This window comes from Syngnathus leptorhynchus, chromosome 6, assembly GCF_054491065.1.
Source record: "Syngnathus leptorhynchus isolate UIUO chromosome 6, UIUO_Slep, whole genome shotgun sequence".
In the NCBI taxonomy this organism is placed as follows: domain Eukaryota; kingdom Metazoa; phylum Chordata; class Actinopteri; order Syngnathiformes; family Syngnathidae; genus Syngnathus; species Syngnathus leptorhynchus.
The window spans coordinates 484,878-509,773 of record NC_141200.1 but is presented as its reverse complement, the minus strand read 5'-3'; the positions used below and the strand labels follow the sequence as shown (position 1 = coordinate 509,773).

The 24,896-nt window shown below is 49.6% G+C and overlaps 4 protein-coding genes across 6 annotated transcripts; 2 read left to right on the top strand and 2 right to left on the bottom strand.

Moving 5' to 3' along the window:
* The first annotated feature begins 1,695 nt into the window (after positions 1 to 1,695).
* On the top strand, positions 1,696 to 5,137 carry LOC147055010 (myoblast determination protein 1 homolog). Its single transcript, XM_085914669.1, has 3 exons — positions 1,696 to 2,518; positions 3,591 to 3,654; positions 4,028 to 5,137. Exons 1-3 carry the CDS (start codon positions 1,895 to 1,897, stop codon positions 4,264 to 4,266), a joined length of 927 nt encoding a protein of 308 aa, XP_085770795.1. The 5' UTR covers positions 1,696 to 1,894; the 3' UTR covers positions 4,267 to 5,137.
* Positions 5,138 to 5,863: 726 nt separating this feature from the next.
* Positions 5,864 to 17,729, top strand: prr33 (proline rich 33). The gene is made up of 2 exons (XM_085915174.1): positions 5,864 to 5,929; positions 14,690 to 17,729. Exons 1-2 carry the CDS (start codon positions 5,918 to 5,920, stop codon positions 17,240 to 17,242), a joined length of 2,565 nt encoding a protein of 854 aa, XP_085771300.1. The 5' UTR covers positions 5,864 to 5,917; the 3' UTR covers positions 17,243 to 17,729.
* Positions 6,097 to 12,661, bottom strand: LOC147055009 (troponin T, fast skeletal muscle isoforms-like). Of its 3 annotated transcripts, XM_085914432.1 has the most exons (12): positions 12,561 to 12,661; positions 10,547 to 10,587; positions 10,425 to 10,438; positions 7,863 to 7,881; positions 7,729 to 7,774; positions 7,442 to 7,558; positions 7,299 to 7,376; positions 7,103 to 7,216; positions 6,908 to 7,020; positions 6,735 to 6,825; positions 6,608 to 6,648; positions 6,097 to 6,324 (listed from the first exon to the last, which is right to left on the bottom strand). In XM_085914432.1, the coding sequence occupies exons 2-12, from the start codon at positions 10,564 to 10,566 to the stop codon at positions 6,288 to 6,290; spliced, it is 690 nt and encodes a 229-aa protein (XP_085770558.1). In that variant the 5' UTR covers positions 10,567 to 10,587; positions 12,561 to 12,661; the 3' UTR covers positions 6,097 to 6,287. The 3 variants fall into 3 exon arrangements, with proteins under 3 accessions (XP_085770558.1, XP_085770557.1, XP_085770559.1); XM_085914431.1 differs by lacking the exons at positions 10,425 to 10,438; positions 10,547 to 10,587; positions 12,561 to 12,661 and adding an exon at positions 10,179 to 10,242; XM_085914433.1 differs by lacking the exons at positions 10,425 to 10,438; positions 10,547 to 10,587; positions 12,561 to 12,661 and adding an exon at positions 8,969 to 8,985.
* Positions 14,350 to 21,650, bottom strand: lsp1a (lymphocyte specific protein 1 a). The gene is made up of 13 exons (XM_085915175.1): positions 21,514 to 21,650; positions 20,041 to 20,169; positions 19,559 to 19,826; positions 19,383 to 19,480; positions 19,090 to 19,318; positions 18,876 to 19,001; positions 18,744 to 18,787; positions 18,584 to 18,665; positions 18,346 to 18,474; positions 18,169 to 18,261; positions 17,998 to 18,084; positions 17,825 to 17,927; positions 14,350 to 14,638 (listed from the first exon to the last, which is right to left on the bottom strand). The coding sequence occupies exons 1-13, from the start codon at positions 21,570 to 21,572 to the stop codon at positions 14,622 to 14,624; spliced, it is 1,464 nt and encodes a 487-aa protein (XP_085771301.1). The 5' UTR covers positions 21,573 to 21,650; the 3' UTR covers positions 14,350 to 14,621.
* Positions 21,651 to 24,896: the final 3,246 nt, after the last annotated feature.

Below are 24,896 nucleotides of genomic sequence, written 5' to 3'. Positions count from 1 at the left end.
GGTCCAGCTTTAGCGACTTGGCTTCAATCAAACGCAACACGCACGTGATTGATATCGAAAGAAAGCGGCTCGCATTCCAAAAAGCTAGCACGGGGACCAGATTAGCGAGGAGACGAAAAGTGCTACAGGCCTCGTCTGGATACCAACTTTAGAACTTGATAACATGGAGAATGACGAGACGGTAATGCAGCAAAATGGAAAATCAATCAATCATTGCTTACGACCGCGAATGAAAACTTACGCTCTGTCACAAGGAAAAAACAAAAAATGCACAAGAGTGTATTTGGGTGGTGTTGGGTGGTCCCGTTTGGGGCCCTTGTGATGGTTTTAGGGGCTCAGCTGTTGCGGGAAGCATCTTCACCTCACCACCCGGAGACCAGCTCACCTCGCTGACATTGACTTGCTGGATGAATAAAGTTGATTTGCAGCACTCCGTGTGTGTGTGTGTGTGTGTGTGTGTGTGTGTGTGCGTGCGTGTTATGTGTGTGTGCGCGTTAGCATTAGTCTGCAGTTAACATGTTGATGAGCACATGAGAATAATTGCCTGCACAGCAATAAGACTCGGGTTACACGTGCGTGTGTGAGTGTGTGTGTGCGTGCGTGCGCCTGTGGTCATGTAGCAGTGGCAGGCACTTGTGTGGTCCGTGACCTTTGAACCCGCAGGTGACGAGTCAACACACTCGTCTTGTTGGTCTTCTGCCGTGGTTGCCGTGGTGATATTTGACACCTAGATGCGATATGACCATTTTGTCTTTTCGACCCTTTGGAGCCGCCGTCCTCTAAGTCATCAAAAATAAAGCAGATTAAATTCCGATCACGAAAAGTTTGCCAACAGCTTCCGATGTCTGCGTCTCCGTGCGATGTGAGCGCTCCACGATGAAAGGAAACGAGAGGAGGTCCTTCCATTGGATGAGTTCACACCCACAACGGCGCAAACAGCCCTTGTTTAAATATGCCGCCATGCATGGATCATCCTCAGGTTTGGTCTTTGAATGTCTACTTGGGTGTCTGGTTATGTGCCACTTTCGGTGTGGTGAGTGACAACAAAGTGTGGCTCCAACCACGTCTAATGAGGCGACGGGTCGTTACCTGGGTGTGGTCCGAGTGGACCTCGGCGAGATGATTTACCTTTAAGTGGAAGCCATTTGATTCCCAGCGTGTCTCGTCACCCCCAGCTGAGCTCCAGACGGGGACGTCCATCTTAGAAGACCTTTGCGTATGGCAGCTGAGTAGCACCGGGGTCTCCTAGCTATGTCAGCACCTTGGTGGTCCTCAAGGGCTGCAAATGGAAAAGCCTTGTTATTGTTCCACTGTCAACGTGGAGAGAACGTTGCCATATTGTCATGATCTCATTTTGTCATAGGCGTTCTCATCATCAACTTCCAATCTTACATATCACCTTGTCATATTTTATCAATGGGCCCATGCATTTTTTTGTATTTTTTATTTTGCTCCATGGCATGCTTGGATTTGTCAACATCCACGCTTTATTTATTTATTTCTGCTTTTTTTCCCCCTTTTAAATCGTTTAAATGAAGGGGGGCCAAGGAAAAATGAACACCAGCAACATGTGAATGGGATGTTCTGCGTTGAGTGGCGGGCGGGGGTGGGGCGGCGTCGTAATTGGATCCTAATTGGCGTGAAGTCTTAAGAGCCGTCACGCCGCGCGCGGCCCCCTGATTGGCCAGCGTCAGGTGCACGTTGCCCTGCTAAACACGCCTACGCGTGACCTGGCAGCTATAAGACGCTGGGAGCGGGTTCGGGGGTCCCCATCAAGTGTCAGTGAACCGAACTCTCCGGCAACCCCTCCCCCCCGCCCCCAAAGGCCCGCAGCCAGGGCCAACATGAGCACCCGTTAAGGCGGCTGCGCGCAGGGCAAGTTTCGGTGGCGAGCATGGAGCTGTCGGACATGCAGTTCAACATGGCGCCCTGTCCGGGCTGCCCGGGCGACGACTTCTATGACGACCCGTGCTTCGACACGAGCGACATGCGCTTCTTTGAGGACCTGGACCCCCACCTGGATCCCCGCATGGTGCACGCGGCGGGCCTGCTGCAGGCCTGCAAGCCGGACGACTCGTCTTCGACGTCATCGTCGTCGTCCGGCTCTTCGCACGCACGCGACCCGGACGACGACGAGCACGTACGCGCGCCCAGCGGCCACCACCAGGCGGGCCGCTGCCTGCTGTGGGCGTGCAAGGCGTGCAAGCGCAAGACCACCAACGCCGACCGGCGCAAGGCTGCCACGCTGCGCGAGCGCCGCCGCCTGGGCAAAGTCAACGACGCCTTTGAGACGCTCAAGCGCTGCACGTCGGCCAACCCCAACCAGCGGCTGCCCAAGGTCGAGATCCTGCGCAACGCCATCGGATACATCGAAGCGCTGCAGGCGCTGCTGCGCGCGGGCGGGGCCGCCGCCGCCGGCTCCCCGTCTGCGGGCGACACCTGCTACCCGCTGCAGGTCGAACGTTACGCCGCCGACTCGGACGCCTCCAGCCCCCGCTCCAACTGCTCCGACGGCATGGTAAGGAGGCTAGCAGGAAAAAAAACAAAACAGAAAAAGAAAAAAATCCCCACACCCTCATGGCAGAAGTGGTCTTAATTTCTTTTCTCCGAGCTTCTCAGAAATGAAATTTTCAAAGTATCGAAAAAGGTCTTTCGTTCTGTTAAAAAATTAAATCCTCTTTTTTTTTTTTTTTTTTTTTTTTTTTTTTTTTAAACGAATGAATGAAAGTTTGAATATTTATCTTTGGAGCCTTCTTGTCCTGGGCGCGCGTGCGGGCGCGACAGGAGAAGGAAATAAGCTAGACAATAATAAGACTTGTAGAAAATAAGGTGTTTGTTTTCGAAAAAGTTTTGAAATGTCTATATTTAATTGCTCTTGTTTTTTGTCTCAATTTAAGGCGTAAAGTGCGCGCGCGATTGAACTTCAAGCGCTAAATGACGTTTGAAAGTGCAAATCCTTGCATTTGACCAATTGATCCTAATCAATGCTGACTTGTTCGCATCACAAATAGAAAAAAATCTTAACACCATCGCACATGGGCACAATTTCAAATTCAAATTCGTTATTGTCTTTAGGTCTATTTTAGTCAATAAATACTAAAATGTAAGTTTGATAACTACCACAATCAATACCAGCAAGAAAAATCGAATTTATTCCACATGCCACTTTCTATATATTTTATATATTTAAACATTTTCTTTTCTCTGTCTGGCTGCCTTGGAGTAAAATGAAAATGAATAAACTCAAGAACGAGAGCTGTAAATATGACGAATTCACTCCCTCTTGAGATCAAATGTATTGAAATTCAAATTGAATGGATGTAAATAAGCGCATGCTGCCAGTTTGCTCCAAATTAATTTGAGCAGACTATTGACTTGACTCCATTTATCGCCGAAACACAATAATAATACAAAGTCGATCGCATAATTAAAAGGTTTATAAGTTTGTAAATGATCATGGAAAAACCCTGCAGTCAAAAATGATCAAGAAAAAACCCCAAAAAAAACGAAACACATGATGACACAAGATGAACTTTAATTTACACATTCAAATTAAAATTTTGCGTTTATTCTTATGATGATTTGTGCAGGCGGACTTCAGTTGCCCTTCGTCCAAGCGAGCCAACAACTTTTTCAGTGACGACAGCAGCAACGGTAAGAGCCCGTGACGTCACTTTTTGAATAATTGGGATCATAATTGATTCTCAAGGTCTTAAATGACCGTCATATTTTGAGACTCGATCAAGTGGCAAATTTCATAATTGGACAGTCCATTAATTATTTTAGGAAGTGTTGGTGACGTTCATTTTTTTTCCCCACCCTGCCTCAAGTAGCAACTTTCCAAGTGAAGAGAACCAGAATGGCTCAATTGTATTTATTTATAAATGAATAATTTCAAAATGATTTTGCGGGCCGGTCCCCTGGCTGTCGCGCGCGGCCTTCTGCTCGCCCGCTGCATGAATTGCCAAAAGCGAAGCTGAGGAAGTGAGGATTGAATGGATGATCAATTCTGCGCGCACGCATGCAGGTGTCAAGCGCGAGCGTGCGTCGGTGGTCTCCAGCCTGGATTGTTTGTCCAGCATCGTGGAGAGGATCTCCACCGACGCCAACGTTGCCAGCGGCAGCAACGCGGACGCGCCCGGCGTCGCGCCCGCCGTCGCGCCCGCCGGAGCGCCCGCAGACGCGCCTGCCAACCCGCCGTCGGCCCCCCCTGGCGACAGCGCCGACCACCAACGGGACGCCAACCTCATCTACCAAGTCCTATAGGAATCCGCCGCGCCACATGATCATCATCATCATCCAACAAGAAAACGGGCAGTTTCACCGCCACTCAAAGTTGACGTTTCGATATTTGCGCCCGGTGCTTCAACGCTTCCATCCTTGCTGCTCACCATGGCAATAAAAATAACGCAATTAATCCCATAAAGAAAGAAAGACTCTTTTAGGTAGCCCGTTGTTTTTAGCCCACGATTTGAAATTAATGTCATGTTAAATGCTTCTCGTGATCACGGTTCAGTTTTGTTTTTTTTCTAAAATGTGTGAATAATTGTCGAGCTAGTTCTCAATGATTCTTGACTTCGTGAATGCTTCGAACGACAAAACTATTTTACACGTGGTGAATTGTTACAATAACGATAACAACAGTCCCTTTTGGGATATAATAAAGCCGCTTTTGTCGCATGTATTCATGGATGTTTGCGCTCCCTAAAGCTAATGTCATGGAACCGCTGCCGTGTTTCTTCTTATTTTTGCTTTGCATTCGCCCAAATTGTTTGTCGGCTTCCCGATGGTAAATGTGTTTATTGATGGGGATGATTGCTCATGCAGCCAACACGAAGGCAAATGATTGTTGTTGCTTACATTCCTAGCTCCACCTCAAGCTTCCCTCACGTCCTCCACTTCGATTTCAACGACAGCAAAATGGCAAAAACTGACTGATTATTTGACTGCTTGCTGGCTCCACTGCAGCAGAGGACCATTTTTTGTATCCATCAACTGATATTGTAAATAAGAGCGTTTGTTAAATGTATTTAATGCTTTTGTTTGTTTGTCGTGACACAAAATGTTCAACTTTATATTTATACAAACCGAGTGACACTCCAATATAAAATAAATATTTTACTTTATTTATACTGAACTCTCATGTCTTATAGTTTTTCTTTAAATCAACATGCATTTTTTATTTCTTTACTGTGAAATCAAATAGTCATGTTATATTAAACATTTGCACTGCACTATAACATCGGTACTAAACTACGTTGTATTGTAAACTAGAAAGAGATTCTGCATTTTTCAGTTGCTGGAATGTGAAAATGGCCTTGAATTATTTTGAACTATATGACTAACAATTCTTCTATTTGACGTTGAAATGACTTTTTACTCCACTTTTGAAAAATAAATGAACGTACCAAATACGATCCCTGTTACTCCGTTGATTACAGTCAGGATTGAAACCAAGATTATCATTGCGCAACAAAGTTTTTCTTAATAATATAATGAAAACGAATCAATAAAAGAAGACGAAATATTTTGACAGCTCCAAAAATAACACATCCGTTTTCATCTGTCAACGTCGAAATGAACTAGCAGCAGTTTCGTGGAGAAACATTGCCACCGTGTGGTCTTAAACTGGTACTGTAGCACGTGGCGTCAAAAGTGGAGTCAAATTCATTCGAAACTGTGCTGTCCTCTCTGTTGGAAAGGAAACATCTTTTTATCCCTCCTTCACTCAACAAAGGCGAAAGAAAGCTGCCATTAAAGTGCGTGTTGCGGAATAGTTATTCCGGTGTCTAGAAAAAAAAAAAGGAGCCGTTTCCACACAGACCCATTTGACTGACGGACGCGCGCGCGCGCAATTTTTTTTTGTAGAAGAAGACACTAGAGCGGAACCTTTCGGACTGGGTCAGGGCAACTTGCAATGTGTCGTCTGGTGAGTTCTGCTCTCCTTTTATTGACTTTAACTAGCCCTTCGTAAGTACACAACATCGTAGTTTTATGCAAAGTTTCAGCTGTTTTGCTAGCTTCCTATAGGCGCTTCTTAAACATTAGCCTCAGTCTTCCTGTTTGCGTTGGAGAATGACGAGAGGGGTAAAAAGGTCGTCTTGAAGAGTCAAACTTTATTTACAAAAATACTGAGAACCAAACAGTCGAGAGAGCATGGAGGTCCAACATGTTTTTATTGCTATCGTTAGCAGCTAGTTGCTAGCGGCTTGCGATAACGTTGCTTCCTCAGCGTGACGACGTGATGCGTCTTCTCAGCTAGAATAATTTCAGCAGCGGCGTGGCGTCTACTTCCTTCGGCGGGTGGCGGCTCCCTTCTTGCTGCTGTGCAATGCACAAATCAAGCCACGTTAGCATCTTTGTGATTCACTTTAAACCTATACGCTGCTATTCATAATGTTGGATCCATCTTATATAAATAGGTTGACATGAACATGGAGCTGAATGTGCGGCATTATTGTCTCCTCTAGCATGTCATGAAAACGCTTTAGGAGCCGTTTTTGCTTTTGGTTTGCATTGATGTGTGTAGAAACCTGGTGTAATGTGTCCTCCCGACCAGCGGCGGCGCTGTATGTACGACATACTGCCACGCAAAGGCGTTACTTACAACTTGCTGAGTTCCTCCACTCTCTTGCGCAGGGTGGTGACCTGACGGGGTGAAGAAAAAAAAAAACACCTTTGGTGTTGTTTCCTTTTTGGTTTTGATGGGGCCGGACTGTTTTGGTGACACTCACCTCGTACTTCTGCTTCTTCAGCCTCTCCATGTGGTCGAACTTCTCCGACTCCAGCTGACACATCCAATCGAACAACTCGTTGATCTTGTCCCTGGAACACAAAAGGTGGCTCGAGCGTGACTGTAGGCTCACAATATGGACGCCATCATCGTCACGAACGCGGGATTTCTGACTTTAGCTTGTCCTCGTTGAGATGGTCGATGTTGAGTTGCTTGCGCCTGGCGGCCAAAATCTTCTTCTTCTTCTCTCTCTCCGTCTCTTTCTTGCCTCCGCGCTTCTGGTCCGCCTGGCGGAGACAAAAGTCGCACCCGGCCGTGTGAGTGCCGCTGGCTGGCCAAATTCTTGGGATGATGAAGAGTCACACGTACCCTCTGCAGGTGGCTGCCGTAGTTGGATCCCATGTTGGTCAGAGCAGACTTCTTCTTGGCTTCTTCGCCGGCCTTCTTCTTGGCGTCCGCTTCCTCCTTGATGCGACGCTCCTCCTGCGCGCAGACAACCGAGAGCGGGCTTGGCATTTTGGTGTGGGGGGGTGGGGCTCGAAGGGCGGGGGTATGGAATACGGACCTCGCGCCTGGCCTGACGTTCCTTGTCCTTTTCGGAACGGATCCTCTGCTGCTCGGCCCTCTCGGCGCGACGCTTCTCCTGCGGGAATTTGGGTCACATGAGCGTCACTTTCTCCAGACCATCTTAATGTTTGCCGCACTCACAATCCTGTCTTTGAGGGCGATGAGCTCCTCTTCCTCCTTCTTGCGGTGCTCAAAGTGGGCGTCGATCAGGCCCTGCAGCTCCACCAGGTCTTTGTTCTGACGCTTCTTCTGGATGTCCTGAACGCACCCAAATCACGGTCAGACCGGGGCGGGGCCCGCCGTGCGCTAGCGACACTGACTAAGGGCGTATTTCATTTGACAAGGCTCCACCGGACCTGCTTGAAAGCGTCATTCCGGCTTTCGGCAAAAACGTGACTCAGCGAGTCTCACCTCTGCTCCCAACTTACGTCAAAGTCGACTTTCTCGCCATCGGGGATCTTGGGAGCGCTCATTCTAGGACGGAACGAGAACGAGCGTTTGCGTTGGTCGGTGCGCTTTGGCAACGAACCGAAGGGACGGTTCAATCCGTCGGGTGACTTACTTGAACTTTGGCTTCTCCTCTGCAGGGACGCAAATCAAGATGGCGGCGCAGGTTGGGAGGGGCAGGGAAGAAGTACATTTAATGCTGTTAGAAGCCAAACGGATTTAATAGTCTCTCACGCACTCAAATGTTTAATGGGTGATTAGACTTTGAAGGGACAAAGTGCAAACGTATTAAAAGTTGATGACAGTGAACCCTCGCAAGAAATGACTGACGCCAAGTAGGGTGACGTCAATGCTAATGCTATTACGTTAGCGTTAAGCTAGCTGGTGGAACTCGACAAAAATGATGTTGAACTCAACTTCGAAATTGCAGCAAGCGTCATTTGCTTCTCATGTGTGTAAACAGTTCATTAAGATGGCGCCAAAACACCCGACAGATTTTTCATGGCTGCCACGTTAGCCCACTTGCAAGATTTGGGTCGAGCTTAATCGATTGACAATTGACCCTCAAATGTTTGGAGCCTTTTTATATCAACCCGTGGCCCGGCGAGGGTTCACTGTGTTATTAATGATCCTCCTGTTCAGCGCTAACAAAACGTGTGTGGTTTTTCTCGTTGCCTTGACCCCCAAAGTCGTCGTGGTCTTCTCCGTCTACGAGTCAGGCAAGGTCACATGATCACAAGGGTCCTCTCTTTCCCACCGGCCGGCCGCTTCATGCCATGCAGCTGACGAGCGGGTGGTGGCGCGTCGTTCGCGTCTCTTATTCTTTCACCCTTTTTTTTCCCCCTCCGCTAGCTGTTTTCTGCACGATTGTGCGAAGCTCCAAAGTTGAAATATGTCGTTTTATTGTGAAAGGAACGTACCTTCCTCTTCAAAGGCCTCTGCATGCAGCAAGCGTCCAGAACAAAAGCAGAATAGAAAATAAAAGTGTTAGCTTTTGCTCTTGAGGCGCAGTCAAAGTTCAACAAGCAAACTTGAGCTAAATGCTAATAGAGCTCATGTAAAATGATGGCATCCATGTTGTGCTGATGATTGACGTTCAATCATCTACGTGGCGACTAGTGCTGTTAGCGTGATTAGCGCTACCGTTACGGCTAAGATTGTTAGCGTATTAGCTCGCCCAAGGCAAAACAAATCTGAGGTCCGATTGTTTTGTTCGCTTACATGATGAGCTAAACAGCCACTTATTTCCTACAAGAAAGACAGCAGCTTTAATTTCGATGGCGACGATCATTCTCTGCCATCACATCATCAACGAAATTAGAAGAAAAAAAAAAAAAAACTGCAGCTTGAGTTTTGGTTAGGATTTGTTGCCATCAGATCATTAAACAAAGCTCGAGTTCCAGTGATTGATGTTGTCATCAGATTACTGGACAGACAATTTTGTAAATCAATTCATGTTATCGACAACAATATTAGAATTGTTGAATTGAAATGGTGCCATTTGTGAGAAGTTGCGAAAGCATGTCTGTACCAGGATTCATGTTGATTACCATGAGTCACTTTTCAAATAACAAAAACAACAAAACAATTCCAAAGAAATGAAAATCACCCATCAATATGAATGTCCAAGTGAAGTTAGCTATTTGCCTTTGTCCAGAGGTGAAAGGAAGGTAAGTTAGCTTTAGCATGACTGGAGCGCACATTGCAGTGTGCTAAAGGATGATAGAATAGCCCTGCCCCGCACCCCCGTCCATGCCACATACCTTCAGCCTCATCCTCTGCTTCCGCTTCAGATTCTACCTCGGGTTCAGGTTCTACCTCGGGTTCTGGTTCAGGTTCTACCTCGGGTTCTGGTTCAGGTTCTACCTGGGGTTCAGCTTCTACTTCAGGTTCTGCCTGGGATTCAGGTTCTACTTCAGCTTCTGCCTCGGAGGCCGGCTCTAAGTCCTCTACTAGTTCTTCCGCTACGGCCACACCACGTGCGGTTAATGGAAGCAAAGAGAAGGAAGGTTAGCGCTGGGTTCTCAAACTTTTTGGGTCCGGGAAGATTCCCCCCCGAGGGCTCCTTTACATTCCTAACGCCAGTTAAAAAAATAATCACCTTTTATAAGACCAATGATGTATTTTTGAAATTGAATTATCTCACAAAAAGCAAGTTGTATTTATTCCGAGATTCGGACTTGACATACAAGTGACAAGTTGATTTTGATGTCAGAACTTCGTCACGTTTTCGCCGTGAGGTCAGGGCGCCTGCCGAGCCCAGTTTGAGAACCGACAGCAAGTTTAGGGGAGGAACAGTAAGTGTGGAGGACCCCCGCAGGCTGTAAGAGGTGTTACAAGACGGCGTCCGAGTGCCGCTCGTGCTCCGACGGGGTTAATTTATCGTGACGTAAAAGCAAGACGTCAGCGAGAGTTAGTGGGAGGGGCTTACCATCGTACTCTTCGTGGCGGTCCGAGAAAGAGAAGGAGCAGAAGGACATTTACAAAAAAGATACCACGGGTAGCCGCGGTAAAACTCCGCGGGTACACCGGCGGGATCCGTGCCGGCCGTCATGCCGAGACGGGGCCAGTGACAACGCACACAGACACATGACTGAGGACCGTTGTGATGATGACGAGGATGGTGGCGGTGGCGCGGGGAGGAAGAAAGGAGCCCATGATGATGGATACTACTTACCCTCTGTCTGATCGCTGGGGGCACAAGAAGACATAAGATCAGAACACAAAAAGGGACGCGAAAAAACACAGCAGGGGACCAAATGAACAAAAAAAGGACAAGATGAGCTTAAAGAAACTTACTACTCTTCGTTGTCGGACATGTTGAACGTGGACGTTTCACCCTGCGAATCAAAAAGTTGAGATCACATATTCAAACTGACTCAAACGCATTTATTCTGCCGTGTAATTCACATACAAAGCCCAAGACGTCTTGGCTTTAGTTGCTGCGACGTAGCAACGAGCTGGCTTTATTTAAAGCTCGGCTTCAAAATAACTGAAAGCAGCCCGGCCCCCTCCACACACACACACACATTTAACCCCCCACCCCCCCCCCCCCCCCCCACCTCCTGCCCGCCCCAACCAAAAGCAGTAAAAAATTTGCAGGGCTTCAGCAGGTATCACATGGCAGAAGTTTCGAGTTTGCAAAAATTGTCAACGCTTTAAAATTAGACCCAGCGCACTAAACTCCACCCACAGCAAGTGGGCCCACCCCAGCGACAACAACAACCGATGCTTTGGCCTATCATACAATAATATCACATCAGATCCTGATTATTTTCCATACAACCCAACTTCTTGATTTGCGTCCTATCATATGTGCTTAGCCTGCCTAGCAACGGTTTGCCCAATCAAACGGGAGCCCAGCACAGAAAGATGTCAATACCATATGTGCGCTCTCACATCCTTGCTGTGATTTTCAACTTAGCTACAGCCAATCAAAGAAGAGCACATCATTGAATAGAAGGCTATGGAAAAGTCTTTGGAATTCTGTCGCGTTATACGCCACGGTGCTCGTAATTAGCATTAGCGTGATTAGCATGCCCGGCAACACTTGATCCAACGGGACGAGCATCGCGGTCCCATGGAATCATGGATGCTACGTGTGAGTGATGGAGTGAAGAGTTGATCCAATGAGCAGAGGAGCTTAGGCACACATTATTCCCATTATCGCCTTTCGCCGTCTATTTCGAGTCGCAGCTGTGCGCCGCCCGGCTCGGGTTTCCCGGAATGCCGCGAAGGGATTTGTTTCCTTCCTTGGAGGAGGTCCGCCGTCCTTCCACCTGGCGTCGCCTTATGCGGCCGTCCGCTGGCTTCCTTCGATCACGCTCGTCCCGACCCGACCGATCTTCGCTGACTTCGCCTTTCAGAAGAAACCTCAGATCCCCCGACGACGTCGACGGGAACGCATCTGAAGAATCGTTGCCGTTCCTTCTGGCCGCTAGTGTTGATCCCGCCGCCATGTGGCCGCGTGCCACGCCCATTCGCAGCTTCACTGCGATGTGGAACCCGGGAAGATGACACCGTCTGAACTGTCACAACCATCTGCTGTTGATCTCTCAAGAAGCAAACAAACGCTTTGACTGTGCCAACACGTTAGAAGGCCTCGGTGTTGGAGGTTCAGCGAGAACGTCTTCGTTGACTGACACCTTGCAAACAATCTAAGGCATAACACAACATCAAAGACAACACAGGAGTTGAAGACCGGTCCAAGGCAAGCGTTAAAATTCTACCAGAACTCATCCTAACATGGAAGGCTCTTTGAGAACCTCCAAATCTGCAAAAAGTCAGCATCTATTTTTGAAATGGCCAGTGATGAATGCCAAAGGCCACCGGAAATGATGTCGTAATTCCTCATCAATGGTATTGATCCAACACGGATCATAATGATCAACAATGTCTGCTGCAAGTGTTTACATTCTCGTTGGGAAATCACAATGTCCCGTCACTGCCGAGCTATTTTGAACAGACCAGCGGGCGGCCATGTTGGCCACCAGCGGGCGGCCATGTTGGCCAATCGCTGTTCCAAAGGTGACAACACAAAGCACGAAACCAAAATCAACAGTGGACCGACGGCTCCCGCAGAAGCAACACTCCGGAGAGCGGTGCCGCTAGAACCTCCCGCTGAACGTGACCGACAGCTTTTCTGTTCATAACATGGGCCTGATCCGCTCTGGCTTGCCTTAACGCATTTGGACCGGAGGCAGAACTTAATGAATAAGGCAACACAAAACACTGAGGAGCTCTTTGGGCACGCTGGTTTGGAATTGCTGGACCAAAGGAACCTGGATTAGGATTGGGATTTGGACTTTCTTACCTGAGCTAAGCAGAAGAAAAGAAGGAAGAAGTGTGAAGCGTGGAGGTCCCCGCTGGCGCAGAGCGGCTGTCAGGTTCTGCAAACTTGCCGCGCTGATTTTGTTCTTCTGTTATAGTGACACTCGATCCGTCGCACCTTCTCATTGGTTCGAAGGGCGGGCCGGGGCGGACCCCTTTGGCGGCGGGCCAGTCTCTGCGGCGCGACCACTCCTTCCTTCTCCCGGTCCTCAATAAGGAGATGCCAGGGCTCGGGCGGGGAGGAGGAGGAGACGCCGGCCGCCGGCTCAAGTTTGGCCAAGACCCAGTGCACCGGTACCCGTGTTGTCGGGCTATTCCGAGAACACGGCATGAGGCAAGCACATTTCACAATGAGCAAGAAGAAGAAGTTCATGCTCCAACAGCTGCTCCCGCAATGTTCTGGTCTTCTCCTCTCAGTGTTGTCTTCCTAATGTTCTCCTCGCAACCTTTCAATGTTCTTGAAGATTCTCCCCTGAACATTCTCCTCGCAGCATCATTGGACCTTCTCGATTTTCTCATCACAATGAACTAAATCTATCTCTAAATTGATGGATGCCCGAAAGTTTCCTAGTGTGTGAAGTGGCTTTGTGAGTCCCGTCCTGACAGAGCTGACATCTTCCACCAGGGGGTGCTGGAGTAACATTTCACATCCACTCCGTGAAGCCCTCAACAACTCCCAACAATGTCACAGGAGCTGTCTCCCTCCCAATCTCGCAGAAAAGTCTAGACCAGATGAAATGTGACCTAACAGTGCACGTAACGGAACCTCGTGTAATTTAACACACAACCTCATACATACTGTAACATGAAATCGCATCTTTGCACGTAACAAATTGCCAGGTGAGATAACATTATGCAACACAGGGGTCTTTGGGATCAGGACCCTTGGATCCTGGATCAGGATAGAAGACACAACTGTGACGTAACCCGCGCTGCACATTCCGTTGATGCGTGCGACAATTAACGTCACATGGCTAAAATGATTCTGGAGTATCACAGTGGAGCTGTGGGCCTTCTGCAGGGGAGGGGGGAGGTGAAACTTAAGGTTTAGATTTGCGCCCCGCTCGGCCGCTGCTGTCACTCCGTTTATTTTGGGACTGTCATGGCGAGCGGTCCTTGCGTTCGGAGGCTAAGGGGGTGGGGGGCGAGTGGGGCGCAAACGCCAAGCAGCCGCTTTGACAGTCCGGGCTGCAACAAGCAGGCAGCACCCGGACCGACGGCCGCCACCCAGCACCGCTGCACCAGGTAAAGGCCACTTTTCTTCTCGGGTGGTGGGACCACTGCGTCCTTGCTGCTCTTTGAGGGGGGGGGGGATTTGAAAGCTTCCTGCCTGTGCACTTGTCTTGCTAGAAGGGGAACCTGTCTGCTGCACGCAAGCCACCACTCACAAGCCAGTAAGAGAATGGGGGGGGGCTGTCTTTTTGGGTCCATTTAGGTGATTGTGGACCATGACAACTTTTTATGACACGGCTATTATTACACTTTCCACTTTAGACGCCAACCTTCCAGTGCCTTAAAAGGAGGGGGGTCGGGTGGAGGCTTTTAAGTGGGGGGGGGGGGGTCACTGGCCTACATTTCACCAAGTAGTGGCAGCTGATTCTTTACAGTGTTCAACTCTTTGATTATTTTCAATTATTCTCAGTTCCTCATTTTGATTGGCTGGCTGGAGCAAAATATAATCAGCCAATTTGACAAAAAGAAATAGAATTTCATTTTATTCCCATAAAATTCCATTCACCCAAAAATTGAAAACATGGCTTTTTAAGCTGGCAAATATACAACTTTATTCTTGAAAAAATGCCTTTCAAAAAAGCAAAATAGTTGTAGTACAAAAACAACTTTAACCTGACTTAGAAAAGGGCAGTACAAACTCGTACAAGCACAACAACGACAACAAAAGGACTCAATGACTGCAAGGTGACAGCAGCAGCAAACAGGAAGTGATGGCGCACGGCGGCAACAAAGACGTACACAACATGTCACAAGTGCAGCTGTGAAGTCAAGTCTTGGCTTAGGCCAGCCTTGGTCCAAGCTGAAGACCGCATCAGGAATCACACAAATCTGGAAGCAAAACAAAATCAAATGACACATTTCTTGTGGTTTGTTCTTCAGGAGCTCATGGCGGTCGCTTACAGCGCAGCCATCCCGCCTGGATTCTTTCCCGTCCAGTACCCGCCCCCCTTGCTCCCTAAGCCCGGGAAAGACAATGCCCGTCTCCAGAAGCTTCTGAAGCGCAGCGCCAAAAAGAAGACCTGCCCGCAGGCGTCGCAGGTGGCCGGCCCTTTCCGCTCCAGCCTCTCCCCGGTCAACGAAGCCAGCCCGGACCTTGAGCGCAGCGAACGCTCCACGCCGCCCAAAACTCCAGAGGCGCCCTACGCGTTCTACGCCAGCCATCAGTCAAATCGCTTCGCTGCCCGGCCGCTTTACCAGCATGTGGCGTCGCCCTACCCTCAGCGGAAGGCCTTCTCTCAAGCCGCCAGGTTCTCACCTCAGCCGCAATACCCGCAACACGGCGCCGCACCGCCCGCTCAGACGGTGCCCGTCCAGCCCATTCCCTCCGCCGTCCCTCCTCCGGAGTTGAAAGCCCCAGATTCAAGTCTTTTCCCCAAAACTCCCAGACTAGCCGTAGCCCCGCCAACCAAGCCAAAACCGGCCAGCCCCAATCCGACCTGGTATCCGGCGGAAGGAGCTCAGGCTTTGATCCGCCCTTTGACGGTGCTAACTGAGTTTGTCAAGCCCAAAAGTCCTCATCCGACATTCAAAGCCACGGAACCTTCCAAATCTCCCAAGTCTATGTTTGAGGTCCCCCAAATCCGCCTGTACACGGCCAGCACGTCCTACTACGAGACATCCAGGACGCCGCCCGTGTACGACACGGTCGCCCTCACCGCCATCGGGAGCACCGTCACCACTGAAAGCAACCGAGAGGCCAGCCTCGCGTGGCAACGGTCCGTAACGCCCGATCTTATGGTCAACGCCAAAATACCAAACGCGGACGTGAGGAGCGAAACGGCCAAAATCGAGATAAACGCGGCGACGGCTCCGAGCATCGAGATCAGGAGAGCCACGCCCACATCTGAAACCAGAGCCAAAACACCCACCCGGGAAATGCAATCACCGAGGTGCCTCACGGAGCGTCCCAGAACCCCGGCAAAGCGTGCCGCCACCCCCGTCTTTGAGGTTTCCAGACCCAACCCTCTCTTGTTTGCAGTGTCACCGATGATGATGGAGTCAGAGAGGTCCAAAACCCCCCAAATGAGAGCCAAGACTCCCGAGATCTACTCGCTTGCCACGGATCCGCACGTAGAGGCCCAGGCCAGCTTTCCACAGACCATGACAAAGTCCAAATCCGAATCCGATCTGACCAGGAGAACTCCCACAGCTGAGCTAACATCTGCAGTGACAACCTTTGGGTATCAGAGGCCCATAACTCCAACCTACGAGGGCTCCCGCCTGCTCAACTCATCTCCGGCTTTTAAAAGACCAAGAACGCCCACATATGGAACGTCGCTGCACAGTGGAGCCTTCCAGAGATCAAAGACCCCGACTCTAGTCGGGCCCAAATCAAAGTCTGCCTACCGTGGACTGATGCCCGGAGAGTACGCCGCTTACGGAGGAATCAAAACGCACACACCGGCCTTTGGGATTACAGGAGCTCAGGATGCAAGCCAAGAGGAGGCCGCAGCCACCCAACGGAAAACACCAAACCGAGAACTGATAGAAGCCAAAGCACCCCTGAAACTAGAGGTCTCTGCCCCCCCAACAACTCCCATGATTGTTGTTTCCCAGACACCCGAAACCTCAGTCGTGACACCAAAACCAGAGGCAAAGATGATTCCTCCATCGCTCCCAGACAACCAAGAGCAGATCCAGAAAACAGCAAACATCACACCGCCAACCTCAGACAACAGAACTCCTGTCCACCAGAAGATAGACATGCCAAAACCTCAGATAGCCAAACAAGCTCCTCCCACTCCTGAGAAAGACCCTTTGAAGGCAGTCAGGAAGCTTCTTGGCAAAGACAAAGTCCTGCCCTCCAAACATCAAGATCAGGCAAAGGTTGAAGAGTCGGTGAAAGTCTCAGAGGTCGAGAAGGTCAAAGCGACATCCCCCCAAAGTCAAGATAAGGACAACAAAATCGGTGACAAGAAAGCTGACGAGTCGCCTCAAACCACCCAGAAGCCAAAGGCATTGAAATCCAAACTGAGTGGCTGGTCTAGACTTAAGAAGCACATGGTGGTGGAGCAGGAGGAGCCGTCGTTTTCGCAGAACCAGGGAGCGGGCCCGGACCAGAGCCAGGGGATCCAAACCGCCGGGGCCACACCACCTAATGCCACCAAGATGTGGGATGCCGTGCTCTTCCAGATGTTCTCCAGCAAGGAGAACATCATGCACCAGATCGAGCTGAAAAAGAAGGAAGAGCAGCAGACGACGGAGGAGAAGAAGGACGACGAAAAGACCCAGGGCAAGGAAATCCCGTCCTTTGCTCACCGGCTGCCCATCTTGCTCTTCCGCCCCAAGTTTGACGCCAAGAAGCTGAAGGAGGCAGCGTCCAGACCCCTCACCAAGTTCTCCACCGTGTTTGAGATGGGTCTGATCACACGCAAGGCCAAAGACGACGAACCAAAAGACTTTAACAGAACGGCCAGAGGCTTCAGCTCTTAGGGAAGCCAGAAGGGCCACAGCGTATAGAAAGTGAAAGTGCTGCTGCTGTATCAGAAGCGCCAGGCCTCAAGTAGTGGCCGAGTCCTGGCTGGCCCTGCTTGTTTGGACTTAACCTTTGTCCTGCCATTAAAAAGCTTTGATCTTTGAACAAGGCTCCCGTTTGTTCCAAATGTTCACCGCGGTGCTACTCGTCTCCACAAGTTCGATGCTGACGACGATTTTGATGTCGTAAAAGAGAGAACGCTAACGTTGACTTGCTTTGTTGTTGTGTTCTGCATTCGACGGAATCGATTCTAGAAAGAAGGAGAGCGAGCGTTTGTGTCAAAGGTACGTTAAGAAACTCGAAGGTCGCTTGAAAAGATGAACCGGGAGGAATGTTCTCGCCCTGCATGGTTTTTATTTGCTGTGTGTGCGCTTGTCTTACATTTTTTAAAAATCCCAATCTGAATTTATACCTTCACCTCCTAAGGGACACCAAAATAAAGCAGTCAGGCAAAAAGTTTTGTCCATTTTGTGTACGACTTCAAAAGTGCCACCCTAAACTAGGTTTAGGGATTTCAAAAAGCGTGCGACTTCTCTCACCAGACATTCCGTCGGTGGCGTGGTCCCGCTCCACGGAGATCTTCTCGTACTTGCCGTGGCCCGTCACCACAAACGTGTACTTCTTACTCGCTGCTGCCGAGCCCTGACGAGAACACACGGAAGAAGCACAATAAGAACGCGTATGTTAGCGTGTTAGCATTAGCAGGTGTTACCTTGATATTTGCGGTACAACTCCCTGATGAATCTCCAATCACCTCCCACATGTTCTTCTTCTGCATTACAGCTCCACTTTTGACATCCTGACAAGACGCAGTTGTCAGTTAGCGCTTAGCTTAGCATTAGCGCAACTTTTGTTTACTTTGTTAAGACACGTCGTCACTCACCGCGGCTCGGCTCTGCAGAGTTCGACCGCCGTCTTGGCCCTTTACCCACTGGCTGATCAAGTCGGTCACGCCCACCTTGAAGCCGTCGGTGTCCTGATTGGTCCATACAATTGTTGCCATATTGCGAGTTGAAAAGGCCGGGGTGCCTGCTTCGGTTAGGCCTCGGGCCTCGCTTACCCGACAGGAAGTGGTCTTGGGGGTGCTGGCGCTCCGCCCCTCGAACAAGTTCTTCTTGGAGGTGACGGCTTCCAGAGAGTTGGGAAGGTCCACCAGCGGGGCCTTGGAGCCTCGCGCTTCCTGAGAGTTCTGGACAAAGAGCGGCCATTCATTTTTTGACCCACAAATGCATCTTAGGGTTGGAACCAGATTCAGGGTTTCAAAGTAGGGTTTAAAGCTAGGGTTAGCCTTTGCATACCTCCACAGCGTGCGCGTACTGCTCCTTCATGTCGTCGATGTTGTTGACGAGGACGGGCGCCGGCGTCTTTTTGAAACTGTTACTGACCAACCCGAGACAACAACCAGAAGGCCGTTATGGCGCTAAAACAAAGAAGCAAGCCAAAATGTCTGCCATTTACCTTTTCTTGAGCGAGCGGCTGAGGGACTCGGTCCGCTCTGTGAGCTGGAAGTCACAAGACGAGTCACGCTTAAATTGTTATCGAATCCATATGAGGCAATTATCCCAACCAAAGTCACAGGCCACTGTTTACTTTGTGGGTTGGCGTCTTGATGGGGCTGAAGACCTGGTCGGCGTCGCCGCCGCTCAACAATTTCATCCTCTGGGCGGCGTCCGTCCGCCTTCTGGCCATCTCCTCCTTCATGCGGCCCCGCTCCTCCTGTCAATGGCATCCAAAGCCAATGGTCAGCCAAAGCAGCAAGGTAGCTGTCCGTCCCGACTCAATGTCTAAGACGCGTCTCGCTCACCTCCTCCTTGGCGAGGCGCTGCTGTTGTTCGTCTTGTCGCCGTCGTTCCTCCTGGCTTCGCAGGCGGCTCCTCTGCTCTTTCCTCCTGGCCAGCTCCTCCAGCTCCTGCTCGGCTCGGGCGTGTCGTCGCTTCAGCTCCTCCAGCTCCTGGCTCTCCTTCTCCTGGAGGCCCAGCCGGATCTTCTCCAGGCGACGCTCCGCCTCCAAGACGGCGTCCATCTGGCCGTTCCTGACGCATCGTACGGCAATGAACTCACGTGCTAACGCTAATGCTGTCGCATGCTAGCGTGTACCTGCTCTTTGATTGGTTGCTGGATTGTGATGTCACTTCCTGTTGGGCGCCCACCGCTTCGCGATCTTCGAGAAGGAAAGCTTTGGATGCGGATGACACCTGGATGCAAAACGTAAGCCGCGCAATCAGAATTTGGACATGAATTCACAACGCCGGTGGGACAAAATGGCCGCTCACCTGACTGGCGTCCGTCTCCAGCCTCGGCTCACCGTCATCATCTTCCGCTTCGCACCGGACGCCGGTGGATGAAGAAGAAGAAGACGTGCCGGAGGAGGAGGCGGCGCTGTCTTTCGGCTCCGACCTGTAAGCGGCGCCGTTGCGCTCCTCCTCGTCCCGTCCGACTTCCCGCTGATGTCTTCTCTGCTGTCTGCGCTGCGTCCAATCGCTGAATCCTTCGTCCTCCTCCACCGACGGTGAGCCACCAGGCTTTGGGGCGCCATCCAATCTGGAGGCAGAAGAAGTGACGTCGTGAGCGGAATGGTCGCTCACAAGTCAATCACTTCGAGAGATTGATAATGACAAAGCCCGGACCGGTCGCCCGTCAGCGTTGCGGGTCACCGACGAGCGACGGACGACTCGGCAGATGCGACGCCATCTGCATTCTTTGGGAGTTGTGTCACGTCAGCTGCCGCGTATGCTTGCGTGCGAGGATGACTTACACGTGGAGGTTGTCGGCGGCGGCGGCGTACTCCGCGTCAGCCTTCCTGTGACACGACTGCTCTCGGGCACGTCTCCTGCGTTCGCGTTCCGCTTCTTCGGCGTCCTCCACGCTCCTCTGCGTTGTCAACCTGCCGCACAGCATCATCATTATGGTCTCGATAGAACTATCTTTGTCTTTCTGTGACTCTTCCAGTCTCGCCAACACAAAAGGAAGGCGCCCGAAATGCAGAGAAAAAAAAAAAAAAAAGGTTACCACCTGCTCGTTTTGTCTACGACGTGTCAGGGCTCGTTTGTTTCTTGGCGGACGTGAAAAGACGTCACCGGTGAGAGAAGCGAGAAGAGTCCTCAAAGACGTGTTGTCATCGGATGCAACGTCGATGACGACGACGATGCAAATAATAATTACAGGCCGATGATATCATGACAAGTCCAGGCTTGTCAGCCAGCATTTGTCATGTTTTGAGTGCTACATGCAAACATCACCTCCCCAAAAAAACTTTGAAAAGCAAGCACACACCTTGGGTGGGGGAGGGGTCACAACTCAGTCCCTTGTCAATCAATCTGATAACAAAAATAACATTCCTCAGCCGTTTATCTGTGTGTGTGTGCATGTGGCTCAGAGGGGGGGGGGGGGTCAAAGGTCGCAGTCTGTTTACAACTGTTCTGCTTCCTGAACGATGACATCATCCCCGTGCTGAGATAAACACACACACTCGCTGGCATTTCACAATAAAAGCAGTCTGATAAAAGATTCCTGCAACATTCCTTTGGCATGACATCAAGCTTCCTAGTTGGGAATGACATCATCACAAGGAGCCATGGCAGCGTTTGACCAGTCAATGGCTGAGTCCCCCCTGGCCCCGCCACCTCCCAGGCACGACTCACAGGTTGACGCCGAGCTCAATGATGACATCACTGACTCACCGTTTGCTGTCTTGATGACGCGGCGCTCGGTGATGACATCACACAAAGCTGCCAGCTCAACCTCATTTTTACAATTTTTCTTCAGAATTAATTTTTTTATTTTTCCATTTGTTTTCATTTTGATGACACAGCGCTCAGTGATGACATCACACAAAGTTGCCAGCTTCCATGTACTATGATGGAATTTTTATTAAAAAAAACTATATCCGTCATATTTCTCTGAGGCACTGAGTGTCAAAACCGCGGTGGCGGCGCAACATGTTTGTTATCCGCATCCCAAATCCCCGAAACCCTAAAACCTTTGTGACCCACAAAAATCCACCAGTAATCCCAGCAATGCCGCAAATATTAATCAACATCCAGAAAACCTGGATGCGTCCCACACGACAGAATTGATTTTGGAGACTTTTTTTTTTTATGCTGCATATATTGTGTGAAAAAAGCAACATCATGCTGTCAATGAGTTCAAAAGAGCTTTGGAGGCCACAAGTCATCATCACCATGCCGATGATGACAAACTCTGGCCTAAGGCTCCTATTGGAACTGACCTGATGAGGTTCTGGAGATTTTGTCTGCTGGAGTTTCTCCTCAGCAGTGCCTTGGACATCTTCAGGCTTCTTCTTGGTGCTCTGCTGGAGTGGTCCTCAGCCGCCGCCGCCGTTCGTTTCTCTTAGGACCTTCACGCTGTTGGCTCTTTTGTTGCCACTCACTCGCTCACTCTGTTCCCTCCCCTGCGTGGCGTGTCGGGAATGTCGGGGGTGGGAGGGGGTGTGTGTGTGGGGGGGGGGGGGGCGAGGGCAGGCAGGGTTTAGTCATCACCCCCAACGCAATCCCCCCGTCTGTTGTCCTACATGTGGTTTCCATTGAGAAGAGCTCAGCATCCATCCTTCTGGGTGAAAGATGATCCCCCAAAGCCCTGGTGCCCAAACGACACCCCGACATCTGCAAGTGAAAACAGACCGGTTTGTTGGGGTTGCTTTTCTTCTCCTCGTTTGGTTTGGTGTCGCTATTTCATGTTTGTTCGCACCTCAACAGTCTTTCACCCAAAATGCATTTGTGGAAATATCAAATGAAAGTTAGAGGAAGATGTAAATAAAGAAATAAAATTGCCTTATTTAAGCAAAATATTTGGATTAAGCCACAAAAATGAATGATATACATTTTATCATCTTTTTACATTTTTTCTTTTATTTTAAGAATGAAAACAACTTCTCGGTGGTCGAGCAAGTCGCCTGTCGCTCGCTCGCTCGCTCGCTCGTCGTGTCCCGACTCGTATACGGCGTGTGAGTAAGCCGACCCTTTTACAGGCCAGCAAACGCAAGAAGACAAAACCACCACCAAAGTATAGAAATTCCAAAAAATGCTCAAAAAATCACATTTGGGGTGGAACACCGTTCACATAGACATTGAGAAAAGTTGGCAAAAAAAGTTTCTTGTACCTAATGGAGTGGCCGTGTGACGTCACATGTCAACCAGCCAATCAGAAAGTGGGGGTGAGGGCGGGTGTAGCACTTTTCACTTTTATTTATGCTTTGACCATGATTTTTCCCTAATGAAGTGGCCTGTCATTAAGGTACACCTGAAAACGGCGGTGTACCTAATGGAGTGTCCGTGAGTGACGTCACAGATCAAACAGCCAATCAGAAAGTGGGGGGTTGTTTGGGTGTGGCACTTTTCACTTTCATTTAAATTTTTACCATGATTTTTCCCTAATGAAGTGGCCTGTGATTAGGTACACCTGAAAATGGCGGCGTACCTAATGGAGTGTCCGAGTGACGTCACAGATCAACCAGCCAATCAGAAAGTGGGGGTGAGGGCGGGTGTGGCACTTTTCACTTTCACTTAAGCTTTGACCATGATTTTTCCCTAATGAAGTGGCCTGTCATTAAGGTACACCTGAAAACGGCGGTGTACCTAATGGAGTGTCCGTGAGTGACGTCACAGATCAAACAGCCAATCAGAAAGTGGGGGGTTGTTTGGGTGTGGCACTTTTCACTTTCATTTAAATTTTTACCATGATTTTTCCCTAATGAAGTGGCCTGTGATTAGGTACACCTGAAAATGGCGGCGTACCTAATGGAGTGTCCGAGTGACGTCACAGATCAACCAGCCAATCAGAAAGTGGGGGTGAGGGCGGGTGTGGCACTTTTCACTTTCACTTAAGCTTTGACCATGATTTTTCCCTAATGAAGTGGCCTGTCATTAGGTACACCTGAAAATGGCGGTGTACCCAATGGAGTGTCCGAGTGACGTCACAGCTCAACCAGCCAATCAGAAAGTGGGGGTGAGGACGGGTGTGGCACTTTTCACTTTCATTTAAGCTTTGATCATGATTTTTCCCTAATGAAGTGGCCTGTTATTAGATACACCTGAAAATGGTGGTGTACCTAATGGAGTGTCCGTGAGTGACGTCACAGATCAAACAGCCAATCAGAAAGTGGGGGGTTGTTTGGGTGTGGCATTTTTCACTTTCATTTAAATTTTGACCATGATTTTTCCCTAATGAAGTGGCCTGTCATTAGGTACACCTGAAAATGGCGGTGTACCCAATGGAGTGTCCGAGTGACGTCACAGCTCAACCAGCCAATCAGAAAGTGGGGGTGAGGACGGGTGTGGCACTTTTCACTTTCATTTAAGCTTTGATCATGATTTTTCCCTAATGAAGTGGCCTGTTATTAGATACACCTGAAAATGGTGGTGTACCTAATGGAGTGTCCGTGAGTGACGTCACAGATCAAACAGCCAATCAGAAAGTGGGGGGTTGTTTGGGTGTGGCATTTTTCACTTTCATTTAAATTTTTACCATGATTTTTCCCTAATGAAGTGGCCTGTGATTAGGTACACCTGAAAATGGCGGCGTACCTAATGGAGTGTCCGAGTGACGTCACAGCTCAACCAGCCAATCAGAAAGTGGGGGTGAGGGCGGGTGTGGCACTTTTCACTTTCATTTAAGCTTTGATCATGATTTTTCCCTAATGAAGTGGCCTGTTATTAGGTACACCTAAAAATGACGGTGTACCTAATGGAGTGTCCGAGTGACGTCACAGCTCAACCAGCCAATCAGAAAGTGGGGGTGAGGGCGGGTGTGGCACTTTTCACTTTCATTTAAGTTTTGACCATGATCTTTCCCTAATGAAGTGGCCTGTGATTAGGTACACCTTAAAATGGTGGTGTACCTAATGGAGTGTCCGAGTGACGTCACAGCTCAACCAGCCAATCAGAAAGTGGGGGTGAGGGCGGGTGTGGCACTTTTCACTTTCATTTAAGCTTTGATCATGATTTTTCCCTAATGAAGTGGCCTGTTATTAGGTACACCTGAAAATGACGGTGTACCTAATGGAGTCTCCGAGTGACGTCACAGCGGAACGATTCGTTTGTTCGAATGCTTTGAGTGAACTGATTCTAAAGATTCAGTTTGCTTGAAAGAACTGGAATGCACATCACCATTGTGTGGGACAGACACAGCCAAGTAAAGACGCCCTCCACTGGCTATATGCGGCATGTCCCTACAAATGACGTCATGGTGTGCCCTTCCCTAGGGGGCGCTCCAACGCCTCACAAGGAAATTCCTCGTGGAAGTTTTGACCACCAGACGTGCTCTTCCTGGCCCAACACGTTAACCAGAGTCCTCCAAACCAAGTCAGAAACAAACATCCAAGAACACACGCACATGACATTCCCGAACATTCTTGGATCAAAATAACAACCAGAAAAAATTCCATGATCGTGTAGCTCTGGAAGGTCCAAGTTGTAGCTCAACGTGATTGGCTCAATGGAGCTCCAAGTCTGGGTTGTGTTGTGGTTCTTCCGGGTGTAAAACTTCTGCATGGAGCCCAAAAGTGCTGATGGGGGCTGAAGGTCCAAATATAACCCGGAGGTGTCTCCTCACACCCTCCGGCGGGCCCACCAGAAGGTTAAAGTTAGATTGCGG